Consider the following 18,918-nt stretch of genomic DNA (forward strand, 5'->3'; position numbering starts at 1 on the left):
TTCAGCCTGTTGACATTCACTGAACATTTGCTTTGCTTCCTTAAACTTTAAATAATCAATTTGATGAACATGTGCAAATTAATTTATCAATGAATATATATGCGTTATTTCTAAATTAAAATTATATTTAACCTGCTGACTATATATTAAAATGCAATTTGTATTGTGAAAGCTAGGTGTCACTCTCACTACATGTGTGCTGGTGCTTCACTTGAGACGTACCTACCTAAGAGGCTTTGCCAGCACTGGACATGGCAGCAGAAGCAAGAAAAGGAAAAGTGGGCGGTGAATGCAGGAGATTCCAGAGGTGCTTTTCATTATGCTAACAATGAGACATCCTTACCTTGAAAAAGTCTCACTAGAAAAGATTTGTTCGCTCAAAGTTTGTTTGCAGTGAATATTTTAGACTTTTTCTGCAGGTAAAGTTACCCATCATCTGCAAAGAAATTAGCATTAGTGCCTCTAGATGATTACCGTTTAATATATTTTACTTCTCTCGCCTGCTCTCAGACAACCGGACATGTGCTGACTCACTTGTTCCTTGTGACTCAAAGAACAACCAGAAAACATGTGATACAGCTGTTCTCACTCCATTTTAATTTAATTTACTCAGCATTTGTTGCACTTTCACTACTAAAAATGTCTGCACAAGGCTTTGTACACTACAGCACTTTAGATTCAAGAATTATGTCCAATAATCCACAACATTCAATACTTAATTCATGCATTTCATTACTCAATATTAATATCTCATTTTACACAGGTCCAACACAACCAGCGTCTGAAGCCCCAACCACACCGTGAACCATCCTGCTGCTAAAACCCCCCGAATGAGCAACACAAATGTGTAGGCTTAATATGAACAATTTAACATATTAAAAAAAAACATTGTGGTCATACAGGAAGAAATCCTCAGAGAAGAGACAGCAGCAGAAAATAGTAAAAAATGTAAGGTGTCCCTGTTCCCCTCAGGAGTCTCAAAAGGCATTCTGGGAAAGTAATTTACAAATGATGCATCTGTAAATTAAAAGGCAAGTGAGCAAAATTGTCACAAAATCGCAACAAATCAATGAGATCTGACAGTCAGATATAAAAGTGGGGATTCTTCCCTTAATGCTCATAGTGGTTGAATACTGACTGTTGGTCTGTACAATCTCCCACTGTGTGTATCAATAATACTTTATGGCTATTTTGTCAATATGTTTCTGCATCAGCGTCACCACCATACATTTCTGTACATTTATTGTCGTTGGAGAATAAAGTCACTTCGATTCTGAGACATGAACCGAAAATCTGCAAAAGAAAGATCACTCGACCTTCTCTGAATCCTCTGAAACGTTTCTTTTATATGAAAACAAAATACATAAAATTTTCCTCTCAAAGGCTGTCATCCTATCTACATATTCTGTTGAGCATCTTAATGTCCGTACTCGTATCACACTACCATTAATGAGGAGTTTTAACCAGAGGAGGCAGCGGCGAGGATTTCATTGCCCTGCTCAAAGTTTCTTCAGACAGAAAGTCAAGCATTAAACTAGGTTAGCTGTGAGCTAACCAGCTAATGTAGTTTATATCTCAGAAGCCACCAGGAACTCCATTTCATATTTCCTCCGGTCTCCCTCCGTTTGCCCTCTCTGTACATTTATGAGCAAGATCGATCATAATGTCCCGGGATTAGCATACATTTTTTGCTCGAGCATAAACATTTTTAACTCACAGAGACTCGTCTTCACCTCAGTTTGCGCCAATTTGTGTCTCTTTCCTTTTGCAATATGTAAAATTCACCTTGCATTCTGCCTGAACGCATTAGAAGTGACTTGACTTCTCGCACAGTTTTTCAGGACAAGTGTATCGCTTGTAACTACGAGAACTTTCATTTTGTGTTGATTTTGGCGGTCCCTGTGGATAAAAGCGGTAGTGTTTCTGAGCACCAGATTCCCTTTAGAAAACCTCTCATCTCCCGTGCCTCCCTTCCCTCCAGCGGGTCCAGCAATACGGCCTGGGCCTCCAGCAGCGAGGTGTCGGTGTTGGCTCCCAGCGGGGTCCGGCGGAGCAGCGAGGAAAAACTCTGCTCCTGGCCGGAGGAGGAGCCGCTGCTGCCGGTGCGGCGCTCTCCACCTCCTGCCGGAGCTCCGACTGCAGGTTGAAGGCGGCAGCGAAGACGGATCTGGGTTCGTCTGCGGTGGGCTGGTCGCTGCTGGAGGCCCCGCTGAAGTCGGAGCTGAAGGAGGTTCTGATGAACCTGCAGGATTTCATCCGATTTTGCATGGAATCGGACCCGGTTGCACAGATGACAAGCATTAAGAATAACTATATAGAAATAGCAAATCTTCTCGCTGATGATCTTGTTTACTTATGTAGGTCATATAGAGGCATCAGTATAGAGTTGAGACTGTTTCATAATTAGTTAAAAGTTTCTCACAGTAACTTTAGTTCCTTTCAGAGACTTTTTCAGGCCTTTTCTGTGACATTTTCAGCCATCTCCTACGTTTTCTTTACCTGTATCTTCCTCTTTCTCCCCTTTGTCATCCCACTTGTACTTACTATCAGAGACAGTTCAGGGGACAGATTCAAGCAGATCTTTGCCATACACCAAAATGATTCAAGTTTTAAATCTTTCCTCTTTTCATCCACCCTTGCCAAGTCTTTACTCTCTTTTCAACAAGTTTCTATCGTCTGCCCAACTCAAACAAATCTGAAACTGTGATCTTGTACTTCCTGTTTCTTCCCTGTTTTCTCCTCTTCCTCCTCCTCTCTGTCCTCAGGTCACACCGTGGTCACAGAGAGCAGAGGGTTGTATATTTTCTTTCCGTCCGGCGACCTCGAGCCGTGAGCCAGCAGCTCCTGGATGGTGATCCAGTTGTCGAGGATGCGACGATTCCTCTTCTTCATGATCTTCTTCTGGCTCAGTAACAGGATGTTGTTGCTGGGGGAGTCCTGTCGGGGTGGAAACTGGGCGGTCTGAGATGAACGGGGGTCTTCAACGCCTCCAGTTGATGATGAAGTGTCCCTGGATATAAAACCAAAAAATAATACTGATTTAGACCACCGTCTGAATTTTACCTGGTGTGGTTTTACATGGGTTATAGCCTCCGAAGTCCTGAGAGATGATTTATTTAAACATGTGTGGACAAGATGTGCCCCCTAAGGCCTTAAACCCTGAACCCTCGGGGATTTGCCTGACGTCACCTGGTAAATGGTTGAGTGTGAGAGGCTGCAAGGACTTGAAATGGTATAAATATGAATGGGACAGCACTTTGCGGCGACATATCACGTTACCTTGACGACGCCAATTGTGTTGGGTTTTTTTGACGTTTTTTACTGCCTATTTGAACGTCTACCAGGCTCTTGCCTTACGAGACTAGAGGCAACTGTCAAAAACTCCATTTACTTGTTTTTGTCAAACTTCATTAGGCAAAAATAAAAGAACTGGTTGATGAATAAACCAGGTTTCCAGATTTCATGTGCATCGTTGAGCAAAAAATTCCACAATAACTTTTCAGCATATTGTAATTCAAGTGTTCTGAGAGATAACTAGACTTCTGCACCTCCTCATGGCTCTGTTTTCAGGCTTTAAAAAATCTAGCCTGTGACGGGAGACTTTGACCAATCACAGGTCATTTCAGAGAGAGAGAGCGTTCCTATTGGCTGTGCTACGGCTGGTGGGCGGTGCTTGGTATTTCCTCAACTTGATCTCAACATGGCAAACTTTCTCATTTTACAGCTAAACAGTACACTACAAGATGTTTCTGAAAACATCTGAGGAGAGAAATAGGCATTATAGTAACAGAATATTGATTCATATTGGATCAGCATTGCCTAGTTTGACCATTTGATCGGACTTCGCGAGTGATTGACAGCTGCTCAGAGATGGCAGACTCCAGATCAGCTCTGACTGCTTGTTTTCCTCTGGTGTGTGAAAGCAACGAAGGACACCGAAGGCACATGATTTTTTTTTCAGATCACCTGTCTCATGCACTGCTGTCAAGATATAGCGACCGTTTTATATTTATTCCAATCTCGCCTACTGCTGCTTTAAGGCGTTAGTGGGGGACATTGGGATTGAGCCTTAGATGACTGTCTGAGAAACTCAGCCAGTGACCTGCAGGCTTTCTGTGCACAAAAGAAGAAGAAAGAAAATCAGCCTCAAGCTTGTGGGTTTGACTCTCTGACAGCACAGCTTGTAAAATGCCTTCCAGCACCCAGTGAACGACTTCATGCAAGCTTCAGGTTTCATCTTGCACCCTCAGATAAAAAGTAAATAAAGTTTTGAATCAACATGTCACTTAGTAAAGTACAGTGTTGTTCCTCATTTGGAGCCCCGGCCCTTTAAGCTCTGCACTCACAGGTGATGGTAATGATGCTGATTAAGGTCTAGGGTGCACACTGGGTCAACCACCAACAGATGAAAGATGAATCATTGCTTGTTTCAGTATCAGTGTTTCAGAAACTGGGATTTCCATAAATTAAAGTTGACTGACGGATTATTGGTTTGGATCAACGAGGAGTTTGTCGTCGGGATTTTCACGCTGCATGGCATCCTATCCGCAGGGGAAGGTAAGAGGATTTAGTTGTTGACATTAATCTTCAGGATGTGGTGGTGAACACAGAGATGGTAAACTCTGAGCTCTTGAGTGACAAACCACAAAGAAAACAATTTAAAAGCAATAGAAATGTGTTAAACATGTCCTAATAACCCCTCAGCTCTACCAACACCCCTTTGTGTGAATCAAGAGTGACTGGAAATACATTTCAAATATTCCATGACTCACTAATGAAATTTAAAAAAATGTCACTAAAGTTAAGACAATTAACTGTGACTCCATAAAACAAACTGTAAGGATAAATTGGGCCCTATCTTCTGGGTAAAAGTGGACTTTGGTACTGTACTTGTCTCCTTTGAGGTAGTCCAGGCGGCTCTGCATCATGAACTCTCTTCTCCGTCTGTATTCTCTGGCTCTCAGCAGCTGCTGCTTCCTCTCCTCTTTGCTCCAGTATCGGCCCTGTTGGACCAGTTTCACAGACGGTTATCGCTGGTTTCATGAGCAGTTTGTCACCACGTGTAAATAAAAGGTTAAGGAAAAAATAATAATGATGAAGTGAGATGTTAGTAGTTAAATAAGGAACTCACATAGCGAGTGAAATAATCTACATAATATCAGAGGTGAAGTCACACAGAATACCGCTTTAGTGTGTTTATGCAACACCCAAAGTCTGTAAATTGCAGTTGTAGCTGTTTTACTTGGATCATTGTTGAGGTTTACTAATATTTGGGGTTATTCATTTTAAAGGAATCTATTTTATTTTAAAGAGATCTAATTTTATTTGAGCACCTTATTTCTTTGGTTAAATTAAAATAATTTAGGGTATTCTAAAAATTAAAAAAAAATGATTTTCCTTTTACATCATTTTCTGGGGTCAGTTATTTAACCCTCTGAGACTCGATCGACTTTACGGTCTTTCAGAGGCTCTAGCAGTTTCAGTTTTAGGGCTAGAGTGAAGATACTGGTATCATATGAAACTACCAACCATGCTAGCAGTCATACTAGCTTGTCAGGAAGGCGGCTAAATAACGCTCCAAATGTAAATGGGCTCTATGGGTATATATTTCTGCATACTGGGGTCCCTAAACAGTCTTGGAATTACATAAATTGGGTATCACTGTAAAGCTGAGACTCTTGTGGATCCAATGAGCCTAACTGTATTCATGTGTGATGATGTTAGTCCCCATAGTAGCCGTTTCATTGTAGTGAGACCTTTTTTTTTGTAATTTGACCTCACTGTATAAAATGACCTGTGGTGACCTGTAGGATAATCACAGCCTCATGAAACAGGATATAAAGGAGTTAAAATGCAATTAACACACTAATTCAGCAGTAATATTAATCCAGAAACATCAGATTTAATAGTAAAACACTGACAGGGAACATTTTAGTGACACATCAGTACTTTACTTTAACGACTTTAAGTACATTTTGCTAACAATACTTTTACTTAAAGGTCACATATTATGCTCATTTCCAGGTTCATAGATGTATTTTAATGTTGCACTAGAACATGTTTACATGCTGCAATGTTCAAAAAACCCTTTATTCTTCTCATACTGCAGCCTGAGTCTGCCTGCCTCAGAGCCTAATTCAGCCTCTGTCTGAAAACCACTGATTCACAGCCTGTCTCCTCCCACTCTGCTCTGATTGGTCAGCGTTTTCTGTCAATCAAACTTCCTCAACAACAACAGCGTCACCCTCCCCCTCCCTCCCGGAGCAGCTCTCTCTCTCTCTCTTTCTCTCTCTGAGAGAGAGAGAGAGAGAGAGAGAGAGACGAGTGGAGAGATAGCAGCTAGAATAAAGTTTATAAACCACTTTAAAGTTTATAAACCAGAAACTTCACCCAGCGCACGTTACCGGAGGAATCTGATCAGAAATCGGCGACACATGATGAACATCTGCGGTCCAGATTCCAGGTTTTCCTGACGGTTTCTCTCAGGTAAATAATACTATTTATATCTCTGTTAGTTAGCTCAGTGTTTACCTCATGCATCAACTCTGTAAACCGTAAACATACACTCTGTTTTACGTCTGTCTTTACAGATCCATCTGTGAGAAATGACCGACAGAATCATCCCAGAGGAGAGCAGACAGCTGAAAGCAGATGGGAGATACAGAGCTAACCCGTTAGCATGTAGCTACATGCTAACGGGTTAGCTACATGCTACCGCTATGACACGGTGTGTAAACACAGCGACCATCAGGGTGGAAAATAGAAGATGTGAAACAGTAGTCAGTTCATTATTTCTGCTAAAAGATAAATGTATGGAAGATCAGAGTAATGGTATATTATTTACAGTAGTAGCTGTCTCTGTGTTACCATGACTACAGACCACCGGAGCTTAGCTTACCATAGTTTACCAGAGCTGAAGACTTTCTCCTGTACCATGTTAACATAACTGCAGGTGAGATGATTACAAATGCTGTGAATAATTAATATTGTCATCTGTCAACTCAAATAAAGTTTGACTGTGAAACAGAAATGTGTTGTGTTGCTTACAAGTCACTATTTACTACCTGTAATCTGCTACATGCATGACATCAAATATATATAATATATAAATATCATCTGTTTAAACAGTGTAATTACATAAAGCCTTTGTGAAAGAACATGTTATATTTAGATGATGGGAGTACATGAAGACGGTTCTGCTGGTTCTTGGAGACTAACAGAAGGGGCTACTTTGGTCAAGTTCGGTTGTGGATGACACAGAGTGACGCTCTGTGGGGCGGGGTCAGCTAGCTGCGCGTTCTCTAGTTCAACCAACCCATCGCTTGCAATTCTCTAATGACGTCAGAAGAGAAAGGAAAAGCTGCAAAGTGATTTTCGACACCCATTTCCGGACAAACGGAGCAGGAGAAAAAGAGAGAGGATGGTCTTTTATGACACTATGGTGACCTGTAGACACACTGAGGACAGATATTGATGTTTAAAAGACATGGAAAAGTGCATTTTGCATAATAGGTGACCTTTAAGTAAGGATTAGAATCCTTGTTCCCGCTCTGCTGCTGTGATTACTGAGCAGACTCTACCTGTTTCATTTCACTGGCTGCGTCGTCGTCGGTCGTCATGCCGCTGCGTTCCTCTCTGATCTTCATGGCTCTGGCCTTCAGGAGACGATCCCTGACCGGCCGCTTGGCCACATAGCGAGTGCCGTCGCTCCGAATCTTTACCTGGATGCAAAGAGGACAAATCAGTTCCCGGTTGTCCAAAGTGATGCTGGAAGCGAGCGTTTGATTGGGCTTCATGAAGTCATTTCTTCTTCAGCTGCTTCTTGCCCTCAGATTTTTAACTCCCTTAAGTCTTGGAAAGTCCTTTGTGGCAAAAATATGTATTAGTAGAAGTAATATAAATAGTGACAAAGTGAATGCAGGTAGTAGGTTCCAGTGTATGAATGGGTCAAACTCAGGACTATCATCTAGGAGACTGGGGTTTAAATCCTGTGAGAAGTTTATTTTTACACCTTGTTGACTTATTTTCAGTTTTTATTGTTATGAATTTTCAGTCACAGTATGGTTAGGTTTAGGCAACAAAGCTACTAGATTAAAGGCAGGGTTGACAATGTTATCCAGTATACACTATTTGTTATATTGGTACTCTGAAAAAGGGCCGGAAAAGAGCCCTCATCTGTAGCTGCTGTAATCCTGTAAAAACGTCTACCAATCACTGCCTCGCGGTCCGCTTGGAAAGAACCGATTAGACGCCACCCTGCTCGTATTCTACCCTTGGCGTGCACCAGCCTGAACTCAAAGTGCATTGCCACCGCACGTTTACTCAGCCCTGCAGTAGCACTGCCGCAGTTACTTGTCATGAGGTAGCGTTGTTGAGTTGAGGTCCTCTCTCCGCTCTGTGTCTGTGAAGTAGTTACGATGCGGCGGTGCTCGTGCATGTGTGTGGGGGGGCGTTGCCTTGCAAGGAGCCCCGAGGGGAGGGGATTGGTTTAGACAGAGCTCCTGAGGCGATGCTACTTTAAAAATCATGCTACCTTTCCAACATCGTCGACCCTATCTTTAAGTTTAGGATCTTTCATTGGAGAACAGTTGGCCACATTGGGCTGTTTTTTTTAGATTGAATCATATTTAAAAATCTGGTGCAATCTTTCCAGTTTCTCAAGATCACCTACCGTGCCTTTTAATGGGAGAACTGGAGATGAAACGCCTTGCTAACTTCACCGTTTACCTTCCACTCCATGCGTTGTGTTGAGGCAGTTGGTGATGAGTGTGTCATCCCGAGCGGTAAGGCCAGTCCTAACCGCGAGGCGCCTCTATGGTGTTCCTCCAGACCACAGGGGGCGCTGTTCACACTCCTGGGGCTGGCTGGGCCGCTGCTGCCTGTGCCCATCCCCCTCTCCTCGCCCTCGGCCCTCGCTCGGTCTCTGACTCGATCCAGTGGGTCCACCAGGCCCTCGGAGGGCAAGGTCATGCAGCTCTGGTAGCGCTCTAATGGTTGATTGTGGCTGTGGTGTCTTCTAGTGAAATAGGGACTGGACTCTGCACTTCCACCTACGGGCCTGTCGGTGGCGCCACCTGCAATAATAACAATAGTTATAATAATAATAATAATAATAATATAGTTGTCAAAAAGTACCATGAAAATCACATTTAAAGGTACAAATTTGGAGGAACACAGTCATCTTTATAGTCTGTGTTTGTCTCCAAGAAGCATTGGGTAAATCCTTTAGGTCTAGCAAATGTTGTTGCATTTCCTTCCTCATAAAATACTTGTAAAGCCGATTTTTAAACACTAGAGGAACTTTTGCATGTACCTGCTCTGGAGCCCCGGCCTCCATCAGCCACACCTCTTCTTGAAGATGACCCCGCCTCTCTGGTCAGAGACCTGATGATGGCAACAAACCCAGCAATATCCAGTATTATTTCAAATATGTACATGCAGTTTTACAAAGTTGAAATTAACAGACACTGTGTTGAAAACAAAACCATGAAGAAGACCTGAATTTGGAGGGTGTAGAGGGGGTGGAGCTTGAGCCGTGTGCCACATTTCCATTGGCTGTTTCGTACTTCCTGTATGTACCCGGGGAGAATGAGCAGCTGAGGTTGGAGTGGCGTCTCTCTCTGTCCCGCCCGTGACGCCGCGGGGTGAGGGGAGAGTTCAGAGGGGGGAAGTGACTGAGGGTGAGGAGAGGAGGCGGAGACATCAGTCGTCTCCCTCCCTCGTCTTCTTCTTCCTGGAGAGGCGGGATCTGCTCGGTGCTGACCAATGGCGTGCTCCGGCAGCTCTCCCCGCCTGTGTTGTAGGCGCTGGTGCTGTCTTTGTCGTCGGATCGCTCTCGCTCCGGGAGCTCATTGATGGCCGACAACTCGTGACGATGAGGGTCGTTATCTGCGTTATCCTCGTTATCATTATCCATACCTACAAGTAAAGAATTGTTTTCATTTCCAAGGTCAAAGGAACTGACAAATGATTTTGACTAATTAGTCCGTACAAAAAAAAGAGTAAAAAAAGACAGGTTGTGGTTTTACGGGAGGTTATGTGACTATTTCTTGGTCTAGAGCCATGACTATCTGGAGCCTCTACTGGTTGCATGGCAACTTCACAGTGACGACAAGACAAACTATTCCCCTAAAGATGGGGACACACCAAGTCGACATCAAAGAATTAGCGGCGACAAAGGCCACCCGTTGAGTCGCCTCACGTTGCCTTTGTCTTGGTCAAAAAGTTGCGCTCAAACACACCACAAAGATGACAGCCAACGGCCAGTTAGCAACGATTTAACATGCCGAATCGGCGGAAAAACTTCCAACGGTGGCAGACAAGAGCCGACAGGGCGAGACACATCGCAAAAACTCGACCGACGGAAGCTCACCGACGGCCCCAAACTGTCCGACGGCCAACCGTTGGCTTGGTGAGTCAGGGCCTTGAGTCATAAGTTAGAATGAAATGGCATTTCTCAACTTTTGAAAAAATCTTTTTTTAAAAATAGTCCAGGCTGTAATTCACATTTCCACAGATACTAAACAGATCAGACACACTTGGGACTGGGGACTTGGGACTTTCTTTCATACTGTGTCAGTTGTTGTCATGGTTACCTGCTTCAGGGCCTGGTCGCCCCACTCCGGCTGCCACCGTCTCCTCCTCCATCATCCAGGCTTTCAGACATCTCTCTCTGAGCTGCTGCATCTTCTGTGCTCGGAGAATGTTGCGGCACTTGAACTCCAGGTGGCGTAACTCCTCCTCGATCAGCGCCATCTCGTGCTCACTTAAAGTCGCGTTGCGATTCACGTCCACCACCACCACCACCGAAGAAGGAGAAGAAGAAGCTTCCTCCTCTGCCTCTTCTCTCTCTTCCTGGTCTTTCACCTCTGCTTCGACGCTCGACGCTTCTCTTCGTTGTTTTTCGTTGCGTTTCTCGTACTGGCACTTGATCTCCAGCAGCTCCTGGTACCGCTGGCACTCCTCCTCCGTCAGACCCGGCATCATCATCGTCAGAGGGGGCTGGTAGGGATGGTGGTGGTAGAGCTGCAGGTCAGAGGTCAGACGTGAGCAGACGGAAACCAACATCAGGCCAGAAGTCCTGCATAGCTCCCAGTAATCATAAGAATTTAAATCTTATTTTTTTACTGTTGTATTTGACCTTGACATTGATCGTGTTGCAATAATATGAGGATGACTATTTGTGCTTTCAGAAGATATCTATGTAAAATATTTTTTTAAGAATCAGCTGAAACAATCTAATAAGATCATTTTGTGTAATGTTTAAACTTTAGAATTAATATTATAGGTAACACTATAATAACCATCATTTATAGCATTACTAATAGTTAGTAAACATTATTAATTATCATTTCATTGTTTGTTAACAGTAAAATAACTTGACTAAGTTTAATTTACAATCAATTTACCATTTATAAATGATGGTTATTATATATTATAGCAACCAAACTCCCATATTTTGTTTTCAAAACATCCCCTCGGATCACAATCTGTCCTTCCTATTTGTCTTCGAGCTAAAAGTACTGATTATATTCATCACAGAATAATCTACTGATAACATTTTTGGTGTGTTTAATGCCACATACAAGTTACTAGAGAATCCAACCGTTGTCTAAATACAGTTACAGATCTTGGAAATTAGGTTTGCTAGCGGTGTGGCTTTAGGTATTACAATGTCCGTCTGTCAGATGGTCCACCACTTTGCTCCAGACTGAAATATCTAAACAACTATTTGATGGATCCCCTCAGGATGAATTGTAATAACATTAAGCTGATCACCTGACTTTTCATCTTGCGTCATCATCAGCTCAACTTTTAAATGTATCTAATACTTTGGTTTATGACCACATATGGTATCTGCAGAGCTAATAACATTCCCACAGCTCAGTAGGGTACAGCCTCACAGAGTGGCTAGCAGGACTGTAAAGTCTCAGTCTTGTTTCATAACATAAAGTCCAAATCTCTTAATAAAGACCAATGCTGTATAACAAAGTGTCCAAACATTAGTTTTGAAAGGCATTTTCACCCTGCAGTAGGGATTTTATCTCTTTTTATCAAGCAGCACTAAACACAGTGGAAGCTCTGGTCACAGCTCCTGTTGCTATGAGACGACTGACAGCCCGACTGAAGTGCACCACTCTAGATAATAGTCTAAAGGGTTTTTTTCTCAGTGCTGCAGCACATGAGACCACACAGTACATCAACCTGGAAGCCCATCTGAGTCATTTAGAGTTATATCAGTTGTTCAAACAATAAGTTAAGAGTCTATATTTTTGTTCTTGTCCACAAATCCCATGAAAAACCCTAAATCAACAACGTGATAGTGCCTCTCTCAATACTTCCCTCCGTCTGTGCCCCTCAGCCCATTAGTTCCTTCTGAAGACGTATAGTTTCATTTAAAAAAAAAAAAAAAAGTATCACTAATTTTCTAAAACAGCTGCTCACTGTAGTTTTTATCAAACAAACAGGAGAAAATAGTGCATTTGCTGGGGACTATTTTCAGTGGCGGATTAATCCACATGTGGTGCTCTAGTGAGTATTAGTGTCAGCAGGACGGTGTATGTGGGATTGAGTCAGAATAAACTACAGTGTGTGTTCACGGTGATGAAGGAAGATGTCACCCAATGACACAGTGAGGCTCATTGATGTGTTTTACAGATTTTACTAATAATTTTTAGATATTTTTTCAAATTTTTGGGATATTTTACAAATATATATATACATATATATTGTTATTTGGGGACATGCTTCACGAATATTTTTCAAATATTTTACTAATCATTTTCAAATATTATTCGGACATTTTTCGCATATATTTCAATACTTTTTTTTCACATATTTTATTGTGAAAATATAAATATTAGTAAAATGTGAAAAATGTCCCAAAAATATAAAATATGTGAAAGAAAATTGTGAAAAAAGTCCGAAAAATATGTGAAAAGGACAACAATGGAGCTCTATGGCACAGAGGAAGAAGAGAGATCAGGCTGTGATACACAGAAAATACCTGTTAGGTGATACATTCACTGCTGGATTGGCTCTTTTTATGGTAGTTGATGACAATAAGTACAATATAGGATAAAACCAGCCTTATCCTTTAACAAGCCCTCATTTTAATATACACTACCTTGTGGTGGTGGTGGTGGTGGTGGTGGGGGCTGTACGCTGCTCCTCCTGTTCCTCCTCCAGCTGCCCAGTCCAGGCCGGGGAGGGAGTCGGAGCTGAGCTGGAGGTCTCTCAGGTGGAGGAAAGGAGGGGTGGTGTCTCCTCGGCCGTGCCCGGGGCTGGGTCCGAGTCCGGGGCTGGGTCTAGGACTGGGCCTGGGTACAGGAGACACAGAGGGGGTTTGTGATATAATGGTATACTAAAACTGAGTATAATTAGATTATTAGACTTCCTCACAATATTTGTACATTCCTCATGGCTGAAGTCATTTAAAAAAAAAAAAAAAAAAAGGATATCTTGCTGATTACATAATGGAAATTCAGTCAGAACCACTTTAATCAAAGAAAAACTTTATTTCCATTCGCAGTATTATATATTTGTTGGGATGGCTCTGTTCGGGGACCTCCCTGCCCTTCCACATGCATACGTGGATACACGTGCATACATGGAAAGCGTAAGGCAAGAAGAGCACACCTCCTCCTTGCTCTTCCATGTCTTCCATATAAGGAAAGCCAAAGGCAGGGAGAGCAGCAGCAAAGACCCCCCTGGGTGCAGAACAGAGCCGGCATCAATGACAACAGGAATGACATTGATTAAGTCAGACACAGTATTAAAAGGAGGAGCTGGGTTGAAGGTTGGTTGCGAACGGCTTGTAGAGGACGCAGCAAGGGTAGGCAGGCTGAAGCAGCTTAAATAAGGCATTCCAATTGAATGCAAAGAGGGGAATCAGCTGATTGGGCTGTGATATGAGCAGAGCCTGACCTCGTGACCTGCCTGAACTAACGCTACGCTCAATTTTGGAAAAATACTTCTGTACAAATGGACTTCTGACACGACTGGATTTCGATATCTGCCTTTTGTACCGGTCCTACCTGGGGCTGGGTACCGGTCTGAACTTCCTGGTGCTGCCCGGTGTGTTGGTGGTGTTGGTGTTACAGGCACTGGTCTGATCACCCAGCAAGTCGTGTTCAGACGACTCCTCGTAGCGGGTGCTGTCGTCGGTACGGCCCACTCCGCTGTCCAGCTCCTGGCTGTTGGACAGCAGAGGAGCCAGGCTCAGCAGAGGAGGGAGGGGGACAGGAGGGTCTCTGTCCTCCTTCTCTCCTCTCTCTCCTTCCTCCCCATCCTCATCCTCTTCCTCCTCCACGTCCACATCGCCCGCTGCACCTTCTCTACCTCCTGCTTCCCCCGGGCAGGCTAGGCCTCCTCCTCGTCCTTCTCCTCCTCCTCCTCCTCCCCGGCAGAGGCGGTAATAGCCGGAGGGATGAGCGGAAGTGAGGGAGCAGGAGGAGGCTTTAGGGTTTGGTTGGAAGCCTCCTCCTTCCAAAGTCAGCTCCATGTCCTCCTCTGGAACAGCAGGGTTGTCATTCTGGAAGGACGCAGAGAAAATTAATGTGAAAATGAAGATAAACGGAACAATTTTTCTGCTCATTTTCAAATTATTCGGTTTCTAAATGGCTGAAATCCTATAAATGATCATTTTTACCAAAACTAAGGAGACCTCAAAAGTCCATCAAGCAACACCAGTAGCATGGCCACTATGGGGGATCGATACAATACGTCCTTCGCGTCCTCCTTTTGTAAAATAGTTTGTGAAAGTGTTGTTGTGAATGTATTTGTTGTGTATCGGTACTTGTGTGATGTGTGTGTGTGTGTCCTTGACTAAAGAAACCAGGTCACATGGGATAAATATCTTCTCCTCTCTTCATCCATCATCGCTCCATCCCCTCACTACTTCATCTATCTCTGACACCGTTACCTCTCCCCCTCCGTCTCTTTTCAGTCTGTCTGCCGCTATAAATATTCCATTTTACCTCCTGGTTGCACTGATTTTACTGGGTTTAACCATTTATTTTTCACATGTTGATAAATCGACCAACACTGTTATTGGTTAGACAAAAATAAAATTTTAACTCAAGATCCACTTGGTGGCTGAAATTGTAATAATACAATAAAAAAAAAAAACTCATTTAGAACGCCATTCTGAATGCTTTAGCTTTCTCTCTCTATTTCATCACAGCTCCTCCCCTGTCACTTCCCAATTTATTATTTGCTTAGTCGATAAAACATCCATCATCTCCTGTTCTCTCATTACGAGGAGATCTGACTGGCTGAAGTGTCAGAGGTGTCTGAACACTGATTGGCCGGCTGAGTGACGGCTCGTTCATCTCGTTGTCATGTGACTGTATGCACACACTGTGTGCACATTCATCAGTGAATATGTGTGTGTATGTGTTTTAACTGACGTGTATAAATACGTCCTGTAGTTCCTCCTCTGTCAGCAGATGTGGACACACACACACACACACACACACACACACACTGGGACCTGCTGTCATAGTAGGGACATTTATCATGGCTGTGAGTGTATACTAACACACAGAGAGTACACACCCAACCATGAATGTATATGACGTTTATGTAAGGGATAATGTACAGCGAGCCGGTCATTGTTGTGAAAGAAACCCTGACAGGGCGATGCCGCACCCCGACGCGAAGGTGGAAACAGTAGGGATTATACACCCTGTACAGTTCCAGAAACAGGCTAGGATAACGAAAAGGAAAAAAAACTGTGAAATTTGCCATAAATCGGGAGAAATACGGGTGAATTGTGACACATGGAGAAAACAGAGAGAGGGCGATGAAAACCGGGAGTCTGCCGGGAAAATCGAGAGGGTTGGCAAGTATGTGTTCGAGGGTTTTACATGATGATCCTTTTACTTAGAGCCATGATCAGAAATTTTTAAATACTAAGATCCAACATATAACATGATGCATAACATCATTTTTCAACGTGCAGGGTAGTCAGAAATACTTCAACATGTGGTTCAATTTGTGAATTCAAACAAAATTACTTTGTTAGGGTTAAGAAAAGATCATGGTTTGGGTTAAGTACGTTTGTTATGTAACTCAAATTACGTACGCAAGTTAAATTAAGTCAACGTTGACTTTTTGGTTTCACACGGGACATGAACAGCAGTCTCCTGGTTTAAAGTCCTGTGTATGTTTGACCCATCCATCCACCCCGACTTCCTGCCTACAAGGACTTTGTCGCTCTTCATACTACGTCTACTGACTTCCTCTTTTACTCCCGTCATAATTACTACAGCCACTAGAAGCAGCCCTGCATGTGCAAAACTAACGCTAGAGGGGTGCGTAGAGTGTCATAGTTCGACGCGCAGGACCACTGACCAAGCTGCCGTACTTAACGAGTTGGGGGTGAGAACGCGTCGTGAGTTCCTGAGATCTCGCACCCTGACCCCTCCACTCCCCCACGACCAGCAAAAAAGTTAGAAGACCATGACAAAAATGTATGCATTAGGTGATGGGCAGATGAGTAAATAACAGAATAAGGTTTGGCCTGAAGGTGGTATTTAGAGAAATATCACGAGGTCACCACAGTCAATATTCAGAGTGTGAATTCAGCAAACGCTGCATGTTTACAGCTATCGGGTCAGGAGATTCAATCATCTGAAAATGTTAAGTTAGGTAGTGCTAGAGGAAAGGTCAGCGGGTCTCCAAAATCGATCAATATTAGAGGCGAGGAAACAAACTTCCTGCCAAACCAGCTGTTAGTTCATATACAGTATGTTACAGATATAAGAAAAGGATAACATCCAGCACTGCGACCACACTGAGAACCAAACTGTGGCTGTTAATGAGTCTTTCCTCTCCTGTCGACCAGCAGCAGCAGCAGCAGTGACACAAGGAGAAAGTAGGTTAGTAAAGTAGGCTGCAGCAGGCGAGCTGAGTGATGAAACATGAGAGACACTGTTAGACCTGAAGTTATGGATGTGGGGACTATTTCTGGACCTGGAAATGAAGAGATCCATTATCCCAGAAAACAAGTCACTCACTTTAAACGAGTGGTGAAGTGATTGTTAGATTAATCTGTTAATATACTGACAGCTATTAAGACAATCCATTTTTTTTTTTAAATCTATTATATAAGGGATGTAAAGCTAGCGGGTCATAGTTGTGAAATAAACCCCGACAGGGTCATCGCCCTGAAGGGGTTTATTTCACAACAATGACCCGCTAGCTGTACATTATCCCGCTTATTACACGGCTACGTACTTAAAGCCCCCCTCCAGTGTATTTTGGCTTTTCTATGATATTTCATATTTATTTGAGTCATTTCCTGACTAAGTCGATTATCCATTTTTTTTTGGACAAATAATAATTTGTGCTCAAAGTAAAAAAAAAAAAAGAAGGTTGTTGGTAAAATGTGAATATGACGTATGACTATAGTAGAAGCTGCAGGTCATACGTCATCCTCCAAGCTGCAGGTTCACTCAAGCTCGTTTGAGTCTGCCAGGAGGCCGCCTCGCCAGGTGGAGACGGTAAACAAGACAGCGAGTGAGAGAGATTTGGTGTGTTGCGCTAATTCTTGTCTCATTTGTGGTCTCATACCAAAAAACGGGAAGTAAAACTGGCTGGAAAAACTGACACGCCGTCCCTGACACGTCCAAAACTGATGCTAGAGGGGTACGTAGAGCGTCATAGCTTGAAGCGTAGGGCCACTGACCAAGCGTCGGTGTCCGACGAGTTGGGATTGATTTATGTGATGGTGTGTTGTGTCGTGTGACGTCACCTCTATGTCAGGCCTGGCCAGCAGAAGTGAGAAGTTGATGCTGTCCTCTCGGGTCAAAATGGCCACCGCTTCCTCTCTGTTCTGAATATCCACGCCGTTGATCTGGAGGGGACGAGGGGAGGTCAAGAGATCAGTAATCACATATATCAAATGTGAAACTCGTAGCTGTAGATAGAATAAGAAATAGAAACCCCTCCCTGGTGTCTCATTAGTTGTTTTAAGTCTTCACTCTTTTTATCCACTATAAATGGGACCAAAAACACAGTATTTTTTGTGTTTTACCCAATTAATGTCACATAATCATAAAACACATACAAACCTGTCACAGGTATATATGATATTTTGTGGTTGTACTGTGTGAAAGGACAGGCATGCTCTCCAGACTTGCAGGGAGACACCACAGCTGTCCAAAAGGCCTTTATCTCTGTGGTGACGGCTGTCATGGGAACCGGTGCTGACATCATTCATCCACTGCCCGGTAACCATGGCGATGCCAGGTGCCGCCGATCTATTCTCATCCCATTCCACAACTTTACTTTTTTCCCTGACACTGTTGTGGCGAGGTGGTCAGTCGGAGGGTCAGAGAATAATGAGCAAAGTAATGCCACAGAGAGAAATTTACTCACACTCGTTTTTCACCGTCAAACTCTCTTAGAAAGAGCAGTCAACGCCAAACAAAAACATTGATTGAGGACAGCTGTTGTTGCCTGTTGGGCTGCAGTTTGCCATGTTATGATTTGAGCATATTGTTTTATGCTAAATGTAGTACCTGTGAGGGTTTCTGGACAATAGTTGTCATTGTTTTGTGTTGTTAATTGATTTACAATAATAAATATATACATACATTTGCATAAAACAGCATATTTGTCCACTCCCATGTTGATAAGAGTATTAAATACTTGACAAATCTCCCTTTTAAGGTACATTTTGAACAGATAAGAAATTACCTAATTATTATTAATTTGCGATTAATAGCAATTACCTATTTTAATCGATTGACAGCCCTACTTACTAACCGACACTCGCTTTTGCAGCGACAATTTATTTAAGAAAAATCCTTTTGGAATAGTTGAAATTCTATTTTGTAACTTGAAAAGTGTGATATATTGTAAGCAGGGGGAATGTGCAGTTTTAGTTTCTTTTATTGTTTTCTTTTCTGT

General features: G+C 43.0%; 1 protein-coding gene across 2 annotated transcripts in view; it reads right to left on the bottom strand.

Annotated features, from left to right (window-relative positions):
- Positions 1-583: 583 nt before the first annotated feature.
- LOC141773128 (PDZ domain-containing protein 4-like) overlaps positions 584-18,918 on the bottom strand; it is a 48,172-nt gene continuing 29,837 nt past the window's right edge. For both annotated transcript variants that reach the window (XM_074644819.1, XM_074644820.1), the window contains 10 exons: positions 17,759-17,860; positions 14,037-14,533; positions 13,127-13,319; positions 10,596-11,025; positions 9,498-9,918; positions 9,314-9,384; positions 8,728-9,074; positions 7,581-7,721; positions 4,891-5,003; positions 584-3,010 (listed from right to left, as the gene is read on the bottom strand). In XM_074644819.1, coding sequence (XP_074500920.1) covers positions 2,767-3,010; positions 4,891-5,003; positions 7,581-7,721; positions 8,728-9,074; positions 9,314-9,384; positions 9,498-9,918; positions 10,596-11,025; positions 13,127-13,319; positions 14,037-14,533; positions 17,759-17,860 — 2,559 coding nt within the window. In that variant the 3' untranslated portion in view covers positions 584-2,766. The remainder of the gene's footprint in view (positions 3,011-4,890; positions 5,004-7,580; positions 7,722-8,727; positions 9,075-9,313; positions 9,385-9,497; positions 9,919-10,595; positions 11,026-13,126; positions 13,320-14,036; positions 14,534-17,758; positions 17,861-18,918) is intronic.

The sequence above is a fragment of the Sebastes fasciatus genome, chromosome 8 (genome assembly GCF_043250625.1).
Source record: "Sebastes fasciatus isolate fSebFas1 chromosome 8, fSebFas1.pri, whole genome shotgun sequence".
Taxonomy (NCBI): Eukaryota; Metazoa; Chordata; class Actinopteri; order Perciformes; family Sebastidae; genus Sebastes; species Sebastes fasciatus.